The 20742-nt window shown below is 40.4% G+C and overlaps 1 protein-coding gene across 8 annotated transcripts in view; it reads left to right on the forward strand.

Annotated features, from left to right (window-relative positions):
• FAT3 (FAT atypical cadherin 3) overlaps nucleotides 1-20742 on the forward strand; it is a 569348-nt gene that overhangs the window by 358785 nt on the left and 189821 nt on the right. For all 8 annotated transcript variants that reach the window (XR_014175185.1, XM_081950682.1, XM_081950676.1 and 5 more), the window contains exon 4: nucleotides 2253-2314. Coding sequence is in view for 7 of the 8 variants with exons in the window: in XM_081950682.1 (XP_081806808.1) it covers nucleotides 2253-2314 (62 nt within the window). In the remaining variant the exon portion in view is untranslated. The remainder of the gene's footprint in view (nucleotides 1-2252; nucleotides 2315-20742) is intronic.

Genomic DNA, 20742 nt, shown 5'->3' on the forward strand with positions numbered 1-20742 from the left:
GTGAAACCGATTTTACTTGGTGCATAAATAGCAAAATCAAAAATGCTGGATTAAAAGACAGAGAAGGCATTTAAAGTGGAAATACACAGAAATAGGCAGCCAAGAGAATTACCCAAATAAGGATTCTTTGCTAGATATACCAAAAGAAGCTGTCTGGAGTTTTAAAAATTAAGGGGAAATACAAATGACAATCCAGAAAGAATGACCTGGATAATGTGTTTTTATTAGTTTTAGAAACGAAGAGCCCTACGCGATAAGACAGACGGATTGACGAGGAAGTAAATCCTACAACAGCATTTTAAGGAATTAAAGACTGCGTTTTCCAGAAGTAAAAGGAAGGAATATAAAGATGGTTTATTTGATCGATCACTTAAATATGAGCAAGCGTATTTGAGGGGCTGCCACAAAGAAGTGGGGGGAGTCAACTTATTATTCAAAGCACCCGAGGGCAGGAGAAGAAGTAACAGATAGAAGCTTGATAGAAGAGAAATCCAACTTGGAAGCAAGGAGAAATTTCCTGACAGTTAGAACAATGGAATGAGTTGCCTTCTGAAGTTATGGGTGCTCCATCACTGGAGATTTTTAAGAAGATATTGGATAACTGTTTATCTGAAATGGTATAGGGAAGAGATCCTCAAACTTTTTAAACAGGGGGCCGATTCACGGTCCTTCAGACTGTTGAAGAGCCAGACCTGCTAGGTGGACATGTGACTGGGTGGAAATGGCTAGGTGGTCATGTGACTGGGTGGGAATGGCTAGGTGGTCATGTGATTGAGTGGGCATTGTTAGGGTTGTAACCCTAGGCTTGGCCTGGCAATGTATATAAGCTATGCTTACTTTACTGTTACTTTAAATGCTTAACAGATATAATTGGCTTGTTACCTCAAGCAGCCATAAGAGGGAGCCAGAATGGTTGTTAGATCTCTCTCTGTTTTGTTAGACATTGGTCAATGTATTTTTGAGGTATTGTGGTTTGCTACTGTTTAGGTATACTTTGTGTGTTAGACTGAATATTTTGATAACTGAATTACTGAATCGTGTATGACTTGGACTGTTAACCGGACTCTGAATACCTCTATATTTCTACATAGTAAACTACTATATTTTTATACTATTCAGTGTCTCTGTATGCTGGTTTGTGCGTGTTATTCCATATCACTCTCATTACGCTTCTCTGCATACTCGCTCTTCTAACAGGGAGCTTAATTACTTAACAGGCATGACCAATTTAGCAGTCCATTTTGCTTTGCCCTTCCTGTACTTGCCCCTCCCTTACTCACCCACTGGCCCTGGATCATATGGCTATGGAAGGTTGTTTTAAAGTGTTACTTTTACTTTTAAAGCACTACTTTACAAGCTGGCAGCAGAGCTGCTTTTCAAGCCAGCAACAGCCCCTCCCCTACTCACCCACTGACCCTGGATCACATGACTGCACCGGCGAGATCACCCCTCAGTCAGCTGGTCCTCCCAAGCATCCTTTGACCTTTCCTTCTGCTGCAGGGGTGTGATCAGGCGTGTGAAATAACTAACCAGAAGTGCAGCTTGAGTGGATGCTCGCTGGGAGATAAGGCCGACGGTGAGAGGTGGAGCAAGGGGCGGGGCTGAATCTCACCACTCTGCAGGCTGGATACTTTGAATTGGCGGGCCATATCCAGCCCACGAGTTGTAGTTTGAGGATCAGTGATAGAGAGTCTCCTGCTTGAGCAGGGGGTTGGACTAGAAGACCTCCAAAGTCCCTTCCAACTCTCTTAATTATGTTAGCCTTCAGATGTGTGAATGTGTCCTCTCCGTCTTTTTAACTGTTTACATTTTAATGCCCTATCGTTTCATTCTGGTTTTTAACTTGGTGACAGTTATGTTATATTTTTATGGCAAATCCCTCAGAGTCACTTTAAGGAAAGATGGGTAGTATTGAAATCAATAGATCAGGGGTGTCCAAACTTGGGAACTTTAAGACTTGTGGACTTCAACTCCCAGAATTCCCCAGCTGGCTGGGGAATTCTGGGAGTTGAAGTCCACAAGTCTTAAAGTTCCCAAGTTTGGATACCCCTGCAATAGATAAATAAATAATGGATCAACAAGTGTAAACCTATATTATGTGAATGTAATAAAACAATTCCAGTTAGTGCGCAGCCCAACTTTTGACAATAATCATAGTCAGATGAAACAGAAACATTTGCCGTTTGAGCTAGATGTGGTCTATGCTAGGCCTCACATTTACTGAAAATATTTCTGGATTTGTTTCCTTACAGGGCTCATAACCACAACCTCAAGGAAGCTAGATCGCGAACAACAAGCAGAACATTTTCTTGAGGTAAGATTTAGATGTTGACGGGACAATCTTGTTCATAGATTTTGCGCAAATGAGCCATTCATCTATGGCAGGGGTGTCCAAACTTGGGAACTTTAAGACTTGTGGACTTCAACTCCCAGAATTCCCCAGCCAGCTATGCTGGCTGGGGAATTCTGGGAGTTGAAGTCCACAAGTCTTAAAGTTCCCAAGTTTGGACACACCTGATCTATGGGGATTCTCAGTCGTCGAGGTCATGGTTGTCCCAAAGGTGCTTTTTCAAAAGGCAACTCGACTTTGTTTTTCCCCGAAGATGTTTCGCTTCTCATCCAAGAAGCTTCTTCAGCTCTGACTGAATGGTGGAGAATGGAAGGATTTGTATTCTTAGCATCTTTTAGTCCAATGACCAGATGGGAATCAGGTCTTGGGAGATTCGTAGAATTCAAAAGATGGACAGATGCATAGATACAAATATGGAGGCCCAGGTTAATTTCATCTCTTCCCTCTGCCCAGGCCAACCCACTTAAAACATTCAACGCGTTTTTCCCAAACAATAAAACTGTTAAGAATGTAGGCCTAAATTGTCTGAAGGACTAGGCCCGTGATGGCGAGCCTATGTGCCCCAAGTGTAAGGTGACCAACCGTCCTCCTTTAGGGAGGACAGTCCTTCTTTTGTAAGTTCTGTCCTCCCTCGAAAAGTGTCCTCCTACATGTCCTCCTTTTTGATATTTGAAGGCTAATCTGTTGCGCGTTATGTGACGTATTTTATTAAACAGTTTTTAATGGTTTTTTTTTTACTTCATCGCAAGTATATTGAACAGATATTGAATCTTGTGTTGAATTTTTATCTAAAGAAATGCTAGACATTAAAATAGACGACAATAGTCTCTTTGAAGAAATTAGAAGACTGAATGTATATTTAAATTCTGAAAAATTAATACAATGGGAAAATCAACACGTTGAAATTGATAAAAGATGGGTGGATATTTTCAGCCATTTCAAAAACGAACATGTTCCATGTGAACATTTATTTATACTTGTTCAATTTACGTTGTGCTGCCCTGGAACTAATGCAGTAGTTGAAAGAGTTTTTTTCAATTGCCAATGATTTTTGGACAAGTGAGAAATCGAGATTGAATGTTGATACTCTAGCTGCAGCACTTGCCGTAAAATTCAATATGAAGGATATTTCTTGTTCAGATATTTCCAATATATACTTAGAAGATGATACATTGACAAAAAATATTAATTCAACGGAAAAGTACTCATTTAAATAATAATTAACAGGCATGTAAGCATAATTACAATATAAAATGTTGCAAATGTTTTTATTATGCATATATCATATTTTAGTGTATTATTGTTGCAATGAATGAAATATTTCTTTTATTTACGATATATTTTTTCCAATTTATTTGTCCTCCTTTTCATTGTAAAAAAGTTGGTCACCTTAGCATTTTGGACAATAGAACGTGTTTTGTCCTCCTTTTCATTGTAAAAAAGTTGGTCACCTTACCAAGTGGCACGCGGAGTCATATTTGCTGGCACATGAGCTCAGCATTTGCACCCTCCCCAGGCTTCAGGAAAGTCTACGGAGCCTAGGGAGAGTGGAAATGGCCTCCCCTGCCCCCCCGGAAGCCGGAAACAAATTGTTTCCAAACTTCCAGTTGGACTGTTGGGCCCATTTTTCGCCCTCCCCATGCTTCTGGAAAGCCTCCAGAGCCTGGGAGGTGAAAACTCCCCCTCCCCCATGGGTGGGGGTCATGCGTGCATGCGCAGGTCGAAGGGGCTCATTGAATTGTTGGGTGTGGGCACGCATGCACACAATTTTGGCACGTTTTTACAAAAAGGTTCGCCGTCACTGGACTTGGCTTTCCTTTATGACAGCGGTGTCAAACTGAAGGCCCGTGGGCCGGATGCAGCCCACAGGGTGCTCAAATCTGGTCCACGGAGCCATCCTAGAAATAGTAAAGGACTGGCCTGTGGTGCCTTTGGCAGCCAAAATAGGGTGCGGGCAGGGCCGGATTTTCCTATAGGCTAACTAGGCTTCAGCTTAGGGCCTCAAGATCAATAGGGGCCTTTTATTTTTATTTATTATCCGTGCCACATTTTTTATAAAGGTTAGTACCAATTACAACATGTTTCGTTTAATATATTGATATACATCACAGTAATGATGTATTTTATTATCTCTCATGTAATTTACAAACTTAAAAATGGGAGGTGAAAGGGCCCCATAAGTGGAATAGCCTAGGGCCTCTTTTCATCTAAATCCTGCCCCGGGTGCGGGGAATGTGTGTGCCGCCCCCCACACCTCATTTTTGACTTGGACAATCTTCTGCAGCACCCTGTTGGCCAAAACAGCCGCATGTGACCCCCTGCAACCCATTTTGGCTGGAAAGGTGCTGCAGGAAGCATCTGTCCTGTTTCCCACCCCCATTCCCCGGCGCCCCACAGAGTAGAACTGCAATGCTGATCCAGCCCTCAAATAAATCCAGTTTGACACCCCTGTTTTATGACATTTGCAAAGTAGTTTCTGAAACGTTTGGCTCTTACCATGTTTAATTAACCTCCTGGGGGAGACTTTAATTGTCAGTATTACCATGGACTCCCTGTTTTAGCGTTAAATCTTTCCGGATTTTTTTTCCTTCATATTCTGGCATCGAAAGAAAATAAATTTGGCTCCTTTTGAAAAGCTATCTAATTGCTGGTGGACTTCCCTTCCCCGTTCACATGGTGTGAGAATGTATGGGTGTTGATGGGCCCTGATGTAGACAGAAACTTAAATTGTTTTGACTTGTTTTGAATTTGACAGTGATATAATACCCTTCAATGTCTATTCGTAAAAATGTGCCCAAAGCTAAAATAAATGGAAAGAACTGAAAGCAACATTTGAGATCTCTAGAAAGAATAAACATATTCACTTGGTGAGATATGTGTTTTTGGTTTTATTGTTCACTACGGTGATGAGGTATAGGGACGCGGTGGCTCAGTCGCTAAGACGCTGAACTTGTCTATCAGAATGGTTGATAGTGCCACAGTTCGAATCCCTAGCGCCGCGTAACGGAGTGAGCTCCCGTTACTTGTCCCAGCTTCTGCCAACCTAGCAGTTCAAAAGCATGTAAAAGTGCAAGTAGAAAAATAGGGACCACCTTTGGTGGGAAGGTAGCAGTGTTCCATGTGCCTTTGGCGTTTAGTCATGCTGGCCACATGACCATGGAGATGTCTTAGGACATCGCTGGCTCTTCGGTTTTGAAACGGAGATGAGCATCGCCTCCCTAGAGTCAGGAACGACTAGCACATATGTGCGAGGGGAACTTTTACCTTTTATGGTGATGGGAAGGGGTATTCAAGATAAATGTCTCTGAGAAGTAGGAGCTGCTAACTTTATCCGTGTTGTTGTTTGATGCTCCAGAGTATATATTTCTTCTTTATGTTCAAATATGTATCATCTCTGTACTTATCTATATGCTACTTGTCGTTACTTTTAACTGGGCACAATGGTGCGTCATCAGGCAACGTTTTTTGAACCAAAATACCTCAAATAGACTAACTTACAGAATGCGCCCAGGTGGAATCGAAATTTGGCATTTTTTTTTTATAAAATCAACATTTCCTGCTGTCAACTCTTGATGTTTGACTGTGCTATATAGTTCAGCATAGGCTGTAGGAAATGACCAGAATGAGCCCGAGGGAGAGGTTAAGCGTGTCATCAGTTTGGAGTCCCTTCGTGCCCACAAGAGATCAAAGTCCAGCCCTCCTTGAATTCTGTTGGTTCTTATCTAATTTGCCAAAGTCAATTTGACTTGACTGTTAATAGTCCAGATCCTTGTTTGGCAGGGGTGTCAAACTCAAGGCTTGGGGACTGGATCTAGCCTGCAGGGTGCTTAGATCTGTCCCGCAGGGCTGCCCTGGAAACAGCAAGTGACTGGCCCGCAATGCCTCTCCCAGTGAAAATGAGCTCGGGAGAGCCGTACACGTCCCCTCCCAAGCTCCATTTTTGCTGGCAGAGGGTTGCAGGAGGCCATCGCAGCCGAAAACGGAGTTCAGGAGCCCATTTTCCCTGGCAGAGCACTTGAGCCACCACAGACGCCCCTGACACGAGTGATGTCGAGCTGGTCATGCCCACCCTAGCCACGCCCACTCCAGCCTCCTGAGGTCAAACACAGTCCTGTGTGAACACCCTCAATGAAATCAAGTTTGACACCCCTGTTGTTTTGGGATAGCATGGAACAGATTGTATTTATTTGAACAACCCCTGTTCCTGATTTCTTGTACCTGGCATGGGGTTGCTTTCAAGGCACATACTTCTCTGAATATCTCCCTGAATTTTTTAAGTTTTATAACTTCAGTAACGCTATACATTCTGCCATTGTTGGAAGCATTGAAGAATCTAGCAAGGACATATATCTGAAAAGATGAGCCAAGGGGTCACGGTTTGTCTTGTTTACAATTAATAAGCAGATAATGCTCACAGAATTGCTAGACCCTAAATAATTTGATAGCCTGCATGCCAAGACATAAGAATTCAAAAATAATTCCCTATTACAGATTGACTGTTTCAGTGATCTCTCAGGGGGGAAAAAATAGATGCATCCGTAATTAGTTGTAGGATATTCTAAATTGATGTGTACATTTGTTTAAGATGTTTAAGTCAGGCAGAATGCAACTATTTCCCTAACTTTAATATACATATATTCCATCCCCCACCAGGCTTTATAATCTATTGTTGATAGATGCCATATGCAAATAGAATGGAATGGAATAGAATAGAATAGAATAGAATAGAATAGAATTCTTTATTGTCCAAGGAATTTGTCTTTGGTGCATACAGTATGCTCATTGTACATAAGGAAAAAATAAAATAGAATACATTCATCAGGAATCATAAGATACAGCACTTAGTGATAGTCATAGGTTACTAATGAGCAATCAAATTATACTAGGAAACAAATAAGGCAATATAAAATTTTAAACATACAAGCAACATGGTTATAGCCATAAGTGGGAAGAGATAGGTACTAGGAAGGAAGAAAAAAACAACAGCAATGCAGTCTTAGTAGGTAATATGAGAGTGTTGGGATAATTAGTTGTTTAGCAGAGTGATGACATTCGGAGAAAAACTGTCCTTGTGTCTAGTTGTTCTGATATGCAGTTCCCACCACAAATGTGTGTGAACCCAGCAATGTGAGACCCATCACCATTAATTTTATATCTCGCAGATGCCTTATTAAAAACTAATGACGATGGATGTAATGTTCTGGTATTTGTACCCAATTGGTGTAGAACAGTGTTCCTCAATCTCAGCACCTTTAAGATGTGTAGGCATCAACTCCTAGAATGTTGGTTGCAGGAATTCTGGGGTTGAGAACCATTTCTCTAGAAAATGAGAAGGTAGGGAGACTCTAGGAGTGGCCCTACCGTAGGCGTTCCCCTTCAGTATGGCTTATATCTTAGGGAGGAGACTGAGTTGTCCCAACTTAGATGTCCCATGCAAGCCACCATGACTTCACTTGTATCTTGGCATTATACAAGTAATATAATTCATGCCATTTGTGTGATGATTTCATAATATGTTTGAGGTCCAGATATAGGAGTGAAACGGCATTGGTCACACACATGGACAATCTGTGGCGGGAGTGGGATGGAGGTAGTTGGACTTTGGCTTTTATGTTACCTAGTGAAATTTCTTCAAAATATCCTATTCCAACTCAAATGACAAAAAGAGAAAATGGTGGTTGCTTCCCTCCACTGTTCTTTGGGAAATGCAGTCCAACAGTAAAATTGTTCGGGCCTAGGCTTCCCAAAAGCACAAAGCCGACTCCTCGTCCCGATAAAACCCGTTTTATTTAGTTTAAAGTGAATTCATCTCCAGCAAAGTTCTGGCCAACAGTCTTCAAGAGATTTCACAGCTACAGACCTTCATCAGGCTTGGAGAGCTGCCAGGCCGATATCTTCCAAACGCAACGCTGTAGAAGACAATGCTTGGCAAGAAGCCAGGAAGAGATCTTCACTCTAATGAATTGAACTAATTGCCTCCTGAAAACTCCCCTCCCCCTTCACTCCTCTTTATTCCCTCACCGTCCCCCTGTGGCTTTATTCCCAAGCACACTGGGAACAGGCTCCAGCTGTTCTTCTGTCCCACTGATGTCCGACTTCGAAGGCAGCTGATAACTGTCAGACGGCCCTGGCCCCATCTCTGCCTCAGACGTCAGAGCCTTCCCCAGACTCCAGGACTGGCCCATGTTCCTCCCCAACCTCCTCACTGTCTGAGGCTGCCACCATCTCCGCTGGTAGGCCACAACAGAAATATATGTATTTCTCAGAAGAATTGAGGGGGGTAGTTTATACACTACCTTCATAGTGTATAAATTTTTTTTCACATTTTTTTTTTCATTTCTCACCAAGCACAGAACATTTAGTAGTTATTATTTAACTCTACTCAAGGAGGTATCATTTGACAATATTCCTTCCGTGTTTTTTCGTGGTTCCATAGTGGATCCATTTTGGTAGCTCTTAACAATGCTCAGCCTTAGAAGTCCTTGACAGATTTTGTTTTCCACCTTTTTTTAAAAAGATTTTTATTTTTATTTTAATTGAACAAAAACACAAAAAAAGAATCATCCTTCAATACATCTTGTAGAAAGTGTGCCGATTGGTTACAAATAACTTTCGTGCATTTCTTCCATAGTCATTACTTGTAGTTCGTATTAGATTATACACTTTAAATCAAAAATCTTTATATATCTTACTATCAATATATCACAATTCTCATTTGACTACAGTTATTTGAACGTGCTTCTGCCTGAACTTATTCATACTTAAAAACACAACCACATAATGGCACTTGTTAGCTATTTCAAAAATCCTCCAATAACATTATACTTTTATGACATATTCTGAGTAAAAATCAATTAATAAATTTTCTAAGCCTTCCCCCCCCCCATTCGCTGTTTAGAATATTATATCCAAGTTGCTTTTACCAATACCATAGCATGTATATATTATTAAACAATAGCCATTAACATTTCCTTGTTGTTATTATAATTAGCTAAAAGTCATTTACTATTTATATCCCAACTCCTCTTGTCAAACCCAAAAAACCTTTTGTTGGATATTATTTCCCTCTCTTCTTTTCGGAAGCAGCCCTCCCTTCTTCTGCAGAGTTGAGATATGTCTCAACAATATCATTGTAAGCATGTTATAGGGTAGCTTTATTGAAGACGTTTTCCTACCCGCGACGGGTTGGACAATTACTTGCCTGCTTTCATTCAGATAGCAAACGGAATGACAGCTGACTGATATGCACACTGGAATATGCTCAGATAGGTATATATTCCCAGATTCTTTTCTGGTTTTTTTTTTTTTTTTTTGCCCTCGTCCGCTTACTCTCAGCTTGAGAAAATATAAATTATAGCCGTTTTGGTCTGCCAGTCTGCATGTGCCGTTTGATGGAAATGAAATGTTTAATCCAGTTACAGCTCATTGACTTGTACACTGATGCTTAAAAAAAGAGGGGAAAAAAAGAAAATAGATCCAAACTGTTATTTTCAGTTCCAGTATTGAGCAATTTTGGAATGGGGTCAAGCTAATGTGGAGCCATTCATATCTTCATGGATGAGCAGGCAATTCTAAAATGAACTCTCTCTTCTCTCTTTTTTTCTTTTTTCTTTTTTTTTTTTTTTGCCCACTGAGTTTAGGGCTGTTTGTTTTTCCTTTTAAAAAATCAACCTCTTGTCTTCAAAAGCTCTTCACGAGAACACTTAATATTAACGGAACAAAGCTTTCAGTTTGCATGTTCAACTTCTCATCGGGGGCCCTCTTAACCTTCTTAAACATTTTTTTTTTGCATGTCTATGTTTTTAAGAGTATCGTTTAGCTGTTAACGTTGTTTGAAGGATTGGATTGTCATGTTAGACAATTTGGTGTGATGCTAAAACGTACAATCATATCTTCCTTTCTTTTCCTCCCCTCCCCTTCTAAACGCTCTGATCACAGTTGTGTGTAATGGCCAATAATTTTCAAATTGCTAGAATAGAATAGAATAGAATAGAATAGAATAGAATAGAATAGAATAGAATAGCAGAGTTGGAAGGGACCTTGGAGGTCATCTAGTCCAACCCCCTGCTCAGGCAGAAAACCCTAAACCACTTCAGACAAATAGTTATCCAACATCTTCTTAAAAATTTCCAGTGTTGGAGCATTTACAACTTCTGGAGGCAAGTTGTTCCACTGATTAATTGTTCCAACTGTCAGGAAATTTCTCCTTAGTTTTAAGTTGCTTCTCTCCTTGATTAGTTTCCATCCATTGCTTCTTGTTCTGCCCTCAGGTGCTTTGGAGAATAGCTTGACTCCCTCTTCTTTGTGGCAACTCCTGAGATATTGGATCACTGCTGTCAAATCTCCCCTAGTCCTTCTTTTCATTGTATAGACATACCCAGTTCCTGCAACCGTTCTTCATATGTTTAAGACTCCAGTCCCCTAATCATCTTTGTTGCTCTTCTCTTTGTTGTCATCCAGTACATCTGGAGGATGCCAGTATGAAAAGCTTTTTTTAACATTGTTCCCAGAATACATTGAGAATGGAAATATATTTGATTTTTACTTTAGATAACACCTACACAATGAGACACCGTCAAGATGAATGTGGTGACAAATTGGAACCATCCCTGAATAACATGCTATCTGGGTTTTGTGTTCCATACCGATATAGATGGTTGCGGGTTGTGATAGCTGGGAAGGAGGCTTAGGATTTCCCCAGATGTCTGTCTGCTGAAAAGGAACCTGCATCTCACACAGTAGCTCTACAGCTGTATTCTCCAGACCCTATGTTTTCCAGGGATGAAACAGATGGGTCATTAAAGCTGCATCCAAGCTATATAATCTAGACAGGCCAAATAAGGACCATAAAGGACAGTTGAACAAAGAGTGAAAGCCTCACACCATTACAAAAATGATTAAGAGGTTCAGAATTTCACTCTTTGTCATCACCATATGCTGTATCAGCCCAACAAATCAGCAGTTCTGTCCAACAGCATTTTTTCCTGATTATACAGTATGAGAAAGCAAGGTAGGTCAACGCTTGCAGCTAAATACCTACTAGATATTTTATTTGTTTGTTTAGTAGGTAGATAGATAAGCAGGCAGGCACAGACAGATAATTCTGGACAGTATTTTTCAGCATTCATTCAAGTATGCATATTTGGAGGAGACCAAAGTGAAGACAATTACAGGTGGTCCTGGAATTACAATTTCTGTAGCTAAGTGAGACGCTTGTTAAGTGAGTTTTGCACCATTTCGTGACAGTGGTTAAGCCAGGGGTGTCCAAACTTGGGAACTTTAAGACTTGTGGACTTCAACTCCCAGAATTCCCCAGCATGCTGGCTGGGGAATTCTGGGAGTTGAAGTCCACAAGTCTTAAAGTTCCCAAGTTTGGACACCCCTGGGTTAAGCGAATCAGTGCAGCCATTAAATTGGTAGCTTGGTTGTGCAGTGAATCTGGCTTCCCCACTGACTTTGCTTGTCAGAACTAGCATCTTAGTTACTACTCCTTCTTGAATTTGTCACCTGGGAGATTTTAGATACAGCTTGTAGCAATTTCTCTGAGAGTTGTATCATAGTCCCCCAAAAAGTTCATGGAGAACTAGAACTCATTGGTAGCCTCCCACTGCAATGAACAAGGACACACATTCAATTTGGCAGCTATTAAGATTGTTGGACGAGCAGGCATAAAAACAGCCAGGGAAGTGATCGAAGCCTGGGAAGCAGGTCCCTTGTCAGTCAACAGGAGTACTGGGTTACCAGCAGCCTATCAAGTACTTAGAAGACGAGGGCTGGGCAGCACAAGCAAACAAAGCTAATGACTTAAAAGCCAGCCATTAACACACCCCAATCAACATCTAAAAAGCCACTTACAACAGGCACTGTAAATACCACACAGAGAACAGTACACACTCTGCTAGAGAAAAATTTCCTGAAGATGGGCTCCAGCATGAGTGCGAAAGCTTGAAAGACAAAACCTATGGTCCTGGTGACTGGCTCAGATTGGATCCTGCAGAACTATAAGTAAATGTAGGAGATGACCAGGCTAAGCTGGAAGGCAGGGTCAAATGCATCATAAGTTTGGAATCTCTGCGCTCGCATAAGAGACCTAAGTCCAGTCCTGTTTGAAGTCTTTGAGTCTTTGTTGTCTCTTATCTGGTGTCAATTCACCTTGGCCATTAGTACTTCAAGTTCTTGTATATGGGTAGCATGAAATAAACTTGTAGTACTTTTGAACTCTATCCTAATTCCTTCTTGCATCTGACATAAAACTATAGTATGCTTTCTGACTTGTTTCATTGTACTTACGTCTCTGTATTCTAAGCAAAAGAAAGCATTTTGCCCCGCAGAGGAAAAAACACTGCTAGCTGACACAGTTATCTTTAGTTCTAATTGAAAGGATCAAAAGAAATGAAAAATTGCCAGTTACATTGCTGAGTAAGCTGTGTTTCAATTTTCAGGGCCAGTAGCTTCCTTTACATACAGTGTGTACAACGAAATCTTTCAAATATTTAATAGCACTGCTTTGGATTGCTATTAGGCTACCGTTTCCTAAACTTATTAAAACTAGAAAGAAACAAATCACCAGCTCTATCTGTTCCTCTTTTAAAAAATAGACAGGGAAGACATCAAACACCTTTTAATAATTATCTTCTCTCCTTTACATTTCATAAATTAATTAGAAGTGTTAATAGAAAGTGTGACTCCTTTCAGTATCAAGATTGAGATTATGTTGAAGAATGTTTTAGAATTGATGTAAAATTCAGCATATTTCAGGGTTTTCGCCGTCTTCGTCTTGAATTCTGGAAAATCCATTTGGCAGAAAAATGAGCTCAGTGAAAAGTGACTTCAAGGGTGCGTTTGGAAACCTTGAAGTTTAATTAATTAATTAATTAACTTAAAGGCCAATCTTTTTCTGTAGACAGGATTCCTCCACATAGCAGCCTTAAAAGCTGCTTGTCTCCTACTAAAATTGAAGCTGGCTTAAATAAATCCTTTTCTGGATATAAAAAGGGACATTTTTTGGATTGGATAGATACTTTGTTCCTGGGATATATATTTCTTCACAACTTCTTTTTGTTTTGTAATAAGCTTTTATTTTATTTTATTTTATAGCATACAAAAAATTCCTATTTCAATTGAACAGTACGTTGTCTGGGTACAAACCATTTTAGGACATAATAATCTAAGTCTTTACAACAATATTCATTGCGTTAATATCAATTATATTAATATTATTAACTAATAATCATACTACTGTATTTTTCGGAGTATATGACGCACCTTAGTTTTTGGGGAGGAAAATTAAAAAAAAATATTCTGCCTCTTGTCTATCAGCATCCATGGTATTCATCTGGCTAGCGTCCTGTCAGTATGTGTGAGAGCTGAGGATTGTTTGGAAATAAACAGTATTTGCTATGTGAGCAAAAGGAAGGAGACAGCAAGGAGACAGGGCGTGGCTTGTTCTGTACTAAAGCTGCATGCTGTGCTGATATCTAAAACTGAAAGTGAAACTTCTCTCCTCTGCTGAACTACCAGTTTGGAAAACCTGCTTCTGGTATTGTATATTTACTTAATGTGTTATATTACATATAAAGAGAAGTTATTGAATCCTGCTGAATCAGTTACTCGTGTGTGCTTTCTGAATGTGATTGCTGCTGCAAACTCTGACGCCTCCTTGCAGCAAATAGCGAACAGCTAGGTCAGCTTCAGCACATTCAGCCTGAGCAGCTGATTGGCGAGTGGATCAGCTTCCCGGAATACCCCAATCAGCTGTTCCAGAGTGCAGGGATTGCCACAGACCATCGCCTCCTCTGTGCCTCATGTTTTTGTCTACATTTGGTTTATAAGACACAACCAAATTTTCACCCTCTTTTAGTGGGGGGGGAGTACATCTTATACTCCGCAAAATACAGTATTTGTTTCACCAAGTTAACATATCTTCCTTATGTCACTGATCGTTTCATATATTTCCCTGTTTCTAGCTCCTATTTTTCTCAGCTAGCCATTGATAAAATAAGTCCCAAGTCAAAAAAAAAAAAAAAAACACCTCAGTTTCTTTCTTTTCACAACTTCACTTGTGTGCAAGCTTTGTAAGCCGATGAAGTCTTAGAAGGAAGTCAGAGATAAATAATAATAACAATGGTGCCAGAATAAAAATATTTCCCTGTGCAAAGCTAATTAAAAGGTGGCCACCGCAACCAATATAGATTTTTCTTTAAATGATCATTGATTAGACAATTGGACATCACCATGGGAAACTCTGAAAAACTGATTATTGCAGCTTTGCAGCTCTTATGATGTTAAGAGGATTGGATTTATTCAAAGAAGAACAAGTCACGAAAGATGAAATGAATTCAAACAATCCTCTGGCACATACACAAGTTTTTTTTAAAAAAATAATCCTTTCGACAAATCTATAAGACGTTTACAGTGGATAAAGCACAGAAATACTTGGAATTGTTTAAAATCTTTTTTTCCATACTTTCCCCCCCCCCCTTGTGTTACGAGTTTGGACAATGTTGATTTCATTCCCCTAGACAGTCCATGGGTATTTTCTTTTGCTTTGCTCAATATTGCTTGATCTCCAACTTGGTGCCCACTCATTGAGCCAAAAAAATAAAAATATATTAAACATTTGCCAACAAAATCCAGAAGGACATTTCACACTTATTAAATGAGCTTGTGGCCCTCCTAACCTCCTCCCTTAAGCATTGCAGTTCTCAAAAGATTCTTGAGCTGTAGGGTGCCTTCACAGTTTTCCTTCGCAAGCTTTTCATATTGCTTGAAGTGTATCGTGAACATTGCATTATTTTGCTAATGACATTTAAAGCCCATAAGCATTGCCAAGGCGTCTATCTTATTCTTGCTGTATTGTTTCCGTTTTTGTTGCAGACATAAAAATATTGGCAGGAGGATTTGTGTGGTAAGAACCACTCTGGCCTCATGATCTTCCACTTCCAGATCTGATATTTAGATATACATATTATGATGTATCATTCAACCTCGCCTCCATTTTTATTTGGAGAAATAGCTCCATGAAAGGTTCCATTAAGGGACTAGCAAGGCAATTTTCACACCACCCCTTCATATGTTGGCAGGAGCTGAGGCGAGGATGGGAACTCATCCCATTGTGTGGCGCTCGAGTCTCAAACCTGGGCTGCCAGGTTTTTCTACCAAAAAATCCAGCAAATGCGAATAGATAAATAGGTACTACTTTAGTGGGAAGGTAGCAGTGCTCCATAATGTCATGCTGGCCCCATGTCCATGGAAATATCCCAAAGGGCTGCCTAGATACATTGACATTTTGAACTTTAGACCTGAATATTCTGACTTTGCAAAAACAAAAACAACAACAACAACAACAACAACTACCACCTTACTCAGAACTGCCTATATGCTCAGACATTACCTTAACAGCTCTTCGGTCCTTGGTTGGACCTAGGTTTTTAACCACTCCCAAATTGTGAATTGAATTAAGATTAAATTTTAATTAGTAGTAGTAGTAGTAGTAGTAGTAGTAGTAGTAGTAGTAGTAATCAGAAGCAAGCAAAGGTAGTACCAATAGTAATAGGGGACTTGGCAGTGGTGGGTTCCTACTGGGTTCAGACTGGTTCGCCGGACTGGTAGTGGTTTGGCGGCCTGGGTCACTGGAACCGGCAGCAACCCAGGCCTGCCACGCCCCCGAACCAGTTCTCCTGGCGGCACCTATCTTGTTTTTTGGTTCGCACTGCACATGAGTGCACAGGGCCCTGGGCCTTGGGTGTAATTCAAAAACAACTGGAGCATCACTTGAACACTATCGGCATTGACAAATTCACCATCAGTCAATTGCAAAAGGCGGCTTTACTTGGAACAGCTTCCATCCTGCGACGATATCTGTAATACCATCAAACATCCAGACCTGCCTCTTCCAGGTCCTTGGAAAGGACTCGATAGGTCGACAAAAATGCCAAACCCAATCTGAACATCTGGCTGGCTGTGCCAAAGCTTAGTTTTGTCATGTTTGGCAGCTCGCAACATCTTTATATTTTAAGTCCTGGCTGTAGTCAGCTGGTGTTGTGAATTAGAATTTAATTTATTATTGTAGACCAAACACTGCAAGTATTAATCGGGACATCTTCTTCTAGAAAGAAAGGATACCAAATCTCTAAAGCATCAAGTTTTGCCCTCCAAAAGCAATTTCTTCTTTGTAGCCTGAGGAATTTTTCTATACCAAGAAACGGAGAGATAGTATGAACTATAATATCATTTTCTAACCTGTCACATTAGAGAGATAATTTGTAAGGCGGTGTGCTGCTTCTCCTCCCATCAGTGCTTCCCTTGTTTGAGAAATGTGCTTATGCTGAATATCCCTGTAGGAAATCCATGATGAAGATATCAAGAATCAAAATGCCACTGTTGAATTAATCTCTTCCTTCTGAATAACTCGGGAGAATCATAACGCAGGGACATTTGTAAGACAGTCAGGTTTCAAGTTATCATCGGTATCTTTAAATCCTCTCCCTCTTTTAAGATTGGACCTGTTTTTGAATTAGAAAGGAAAGACTTGGAGAATCCTAATTTTGTAAGTAGAATAGAAAACTTTCAGCACCAGGGTCTACATGCCCTCACTCTCTGCCCTTGAGATCTTTGCCAAGGGTATCTTTACTAAGAATCAGTGGGGCAATTTTCGTCTTCCATTGAATCGTAATGGATTGACCTTGGGCCAATTGCGTTCTCTCAGCTGAACACACCTTACAGATTGTTGGGGTTGGTAGAGATGTCTGTGACATGCAGGCAAAAAGAGTCACAATGAAGAACACAACTGTGCAATCAAAGCTCTGTCCATTCTTGATTGGGAGCTACACAACATTGGTTAGAAGATGGGTGTGTATATACTGGAAATGGAAGGAAGGAAGACAAAGAAACTGTAGAAGAAGAAGAGGCAGAGCCTGGAGGAAGAGTCAAGAGAGGAATCAGCCTGGAGTCATTACATTCCTACAGACCATCCCAGTCTAACCCCTGTTGAATTCCATTAACGCTTAGGTAGCGCTAATTTAGTGTGGATCGTTAGTTAATTATATTTGTGTGTATAGGCTTGAACAGTAAATCTTCTTAACTGGAACTTAACATGTGGCCCTGATTCTTCACCCCGATATAAACCATTCAAGGTGCTTGAGTCTCCAACTAACCAATTCTAACGATGATCGGGATATAATTTTGAACCAAAAATAATAGCTGAATGATTATGGAAAATAATTTATTATTTTTTTCTTCCAACGAGTGCAGGCTACACTTTTTTCAGGTCAACCAAGTGTTGACCCATCCATTGATCTCGGTTGTGACAAGAATTGATGCAATGAAATAAATTCCAAAAATTGAGTTCCCCTTCCCGGTTACTAGCTTTCTACTACATATTACTATTCTGCAAAGTATACAGAATATATTGTAGTGGCCCTCCGGTGGCCTGCAGAGCTGGCAGCAGAGTCAGACAGTGAGGAGGTTGGGGAGGAATAGAGCCAGTCCTGAGGGCTGAGGAAAGCTCAGACGAAAGGGCTCTGTGTCGGAGGCAGAGAGGGGCAGAAGAACAGCTGGAGCCTGTTCCCAATGTGCGCATGCGCAGAGCTGCCAGAAGACAAGAACAATTAAGAAAGCAGGGTCGACTCAAGAATAAAGCCACACCATGGAGGTGATTGTTCCTTCCCATAGGAAACAAAAGAGGAGCAAATGAGGAGTGGGCTTTCGCAGGAAACAATATGTTCATTTGGTCGTGTCAAGAGAGGAAAGTTCTGTTTGTCACTATAAGAGACTCTGTGCCAAGTTTTGCCTTGCCCTGCATTTGAAACTAGTTATTTGGTAGCATGCCAAACGAGATAAGGTTCGTATTTGATAAACAACCTTGTGAAAGACTGTTTGCTAAGCCTTGTTGCTTGTTAAGGAAGCCTGGGTCAGATATATATATATATATATATATATAGGCTGGTTTGCTGACGGCATTATTGCTGGTTCGGTGCGCGGGCAATTTTGTGCGCCATTGCTTCACTTGCATGTGTGCAATTGCCTATAAATAAGTCTGTGCATGCTGGTTCTGGCGACCCGGGCCGGCATACCACTACCAATTCGTCCGAACCAGTAGGAACTTACCTTGGTATATATGTATATTCTATGTTTACCAATGTTAAGAGCTGCTAGGATACTCAAAACTTCTCATTAGTGTTAACTAAGAAACACTCAAGTGTCAGATGAGATACAAGCCCACAGGTAACAACTTTAATCCAATAATACTCTCCATATCAAATTCAATTCTGTATCGGATCTTTTAAAAAACAGAAGGTTATTGTAAGGATCAAGCCTTCACGCATGAAGCGTGTTTTCTAATGAGAAGTTTTGAGAGTTGCTGCCTTATCTAGTCAGTAAGTCATGGATGATTTGTTAAATAGGGATGGATTTCTTACTGACTAGATAAGGCTGCAATTTTTCACTTTAACATGCATTTCACACTCTGCTGATTATTGGGGGTTGAGACTTCCTATAGTGACTTTATTTGAATAATGATCTGTAGTTTTAAAACGTGAAAAGGTCATAGAACAAAATTAGCAATATTCTGGTAGTTTATACTTGTTTACTTCATCTTATGTGCTTGTAACTCTCCTTTATATTTAGTCTGAGCTTTTTCTCTTTTTTTCCCTTTAAAAAAATACTTTGTTCTTCCTCCCCTTCACTCTCTCTCTCACTGGTTGTGGATGTATATTACAGTACGTCCATCTGAAAGCAAGCTTACATTCATGCTATTGATAATACTGTATGTTCCCTACCCACTTTTCATCTTAACCCAAGTGTTTTCTGTTAAACTAGGTTTTTTTTTCCTTACGATCTCTTGGAAATAAGAATCAGATCAGTATATATGGAATTTGCATTATGATTCCAAATATGGTATTTTGGTTGCTTACGGGAAACGGCAAGTAGAGCGCAAAAAAAAAAAAAAAGGATTTCTCCCATTTTGATCCCCAACATCTGGTTATTTATTTATTTAGCATGTGGCAATGGTGCAAATAGCCAGGAGACTGCAGTGTTATTACAAAGTAGTTATTTGGTGTCTAAAGAGTGCTAGTCCATTCAGTTCACACTTGAGCGCTATCCACCGTATACCATAGGGGGCGAACTAGCTCAACACCAGAAAGACAAATGGCGTCCTGCGGCGTCATCCAGGGCCTTCTCTCACCACCATACTCATAGTTGGGCGTCACATCTGCGCAGGTCCCGCACCAGTAGGTCTGACCATCCGCACAAAACACCCACATTTCCCACCAGCGGTACTTATTTATTACTTGCATAAAGCATGCTTGTGAAGTGCTAGATAGGCAGAAGCTGAGGCAAGTGACAGGAGCTCACTCCATCATGTGATGCTAGGACTTGAACCGTTGGCACAAAAACCATCTCTACCATTTAAGCCACTGAGCTATTGCACCTCGCAACATGTAGTTCTACCATGTTTCCCAGAAAATAAGACATGGTGACCCCCCCAAAATAAGTGCTTGGCCTTATTTTGGGGGAGGTCTTATTATTTTTGAGGTGCAGGAGGTGGTGAGCGTGGTCACCTCATAGCTGCTGCTGTGTTGCAATATTTTTGGGGAGGGCTTATTTTAGCGCATGCGCTCAAAAGCCCGATTGGGCTCATTAACCAGGGGAAATCTTATTTTGGGGGAAATAGGGTAGGAATAGATACAAAAAGTCTGGATTCCTTGCACACTAATTTTACCAAAAATCATAAGCCAATGGCATCCTTTTCCAAATCTTGTGGTGTGAAAAGCACAAATGTTTTAAAATTATTACTTCTCTCTTTGAAATATGTCTGCTAATTCACTGCAAACACCGAGAATGTTTTTATTTGTCTTTTAGTCATTTTCTTGAGTTGAGTGTCTTGTTTTATGAGCCGAGTTGTTAATGAAAGGGAGAAGACGAGTGGATTCAATTCAAATCTACATATCCCTCTGGAAAACATCCTCTAGAGATTCGCCTGACTTCTCGTAAAACCTAGCTTTGCTTCCAGCCTGGAGGTAGAACAGTTATTTAGCCTTAATCATTCTTTCTGTTAGTTTTCAAGAGGTGCTTGAAAATCAAACTTGTTTGATTTTGCTTATTTCACCTGTGTGATGTAGCACCATTATTTCTCCAGCTCATGATATTTCCAGTTTTTCCCCTACGCCAAGAGATTTATCTCACAATAGGTATTACCAGATAAACACGTTCTTCTTTAGCTGCAATTAGATTACAAAATCCTCTTTTTGAACACCAGGGGGGAAAAAAGTTTATTCTAACAAGATAGAAAGGTTCACGGAGCACATAACAAATTTTGTAGTCAGTGACATTTCAGATCTCATTATTCTTAACCTGTCTGCCCTTTCCCATACGATACCCATCATTATTTT

Source organism: Natrix helvetica (assembly GCF_964273705.1).
Source record: "Natrix helvetica genome assembly, chromosome: 4".
Lineage (NCBI taxonomy): Eukaryota > Metazoa > Chordata > Lepidosauria > Squamata > Natricidae > Natrix > Natrix helvetica.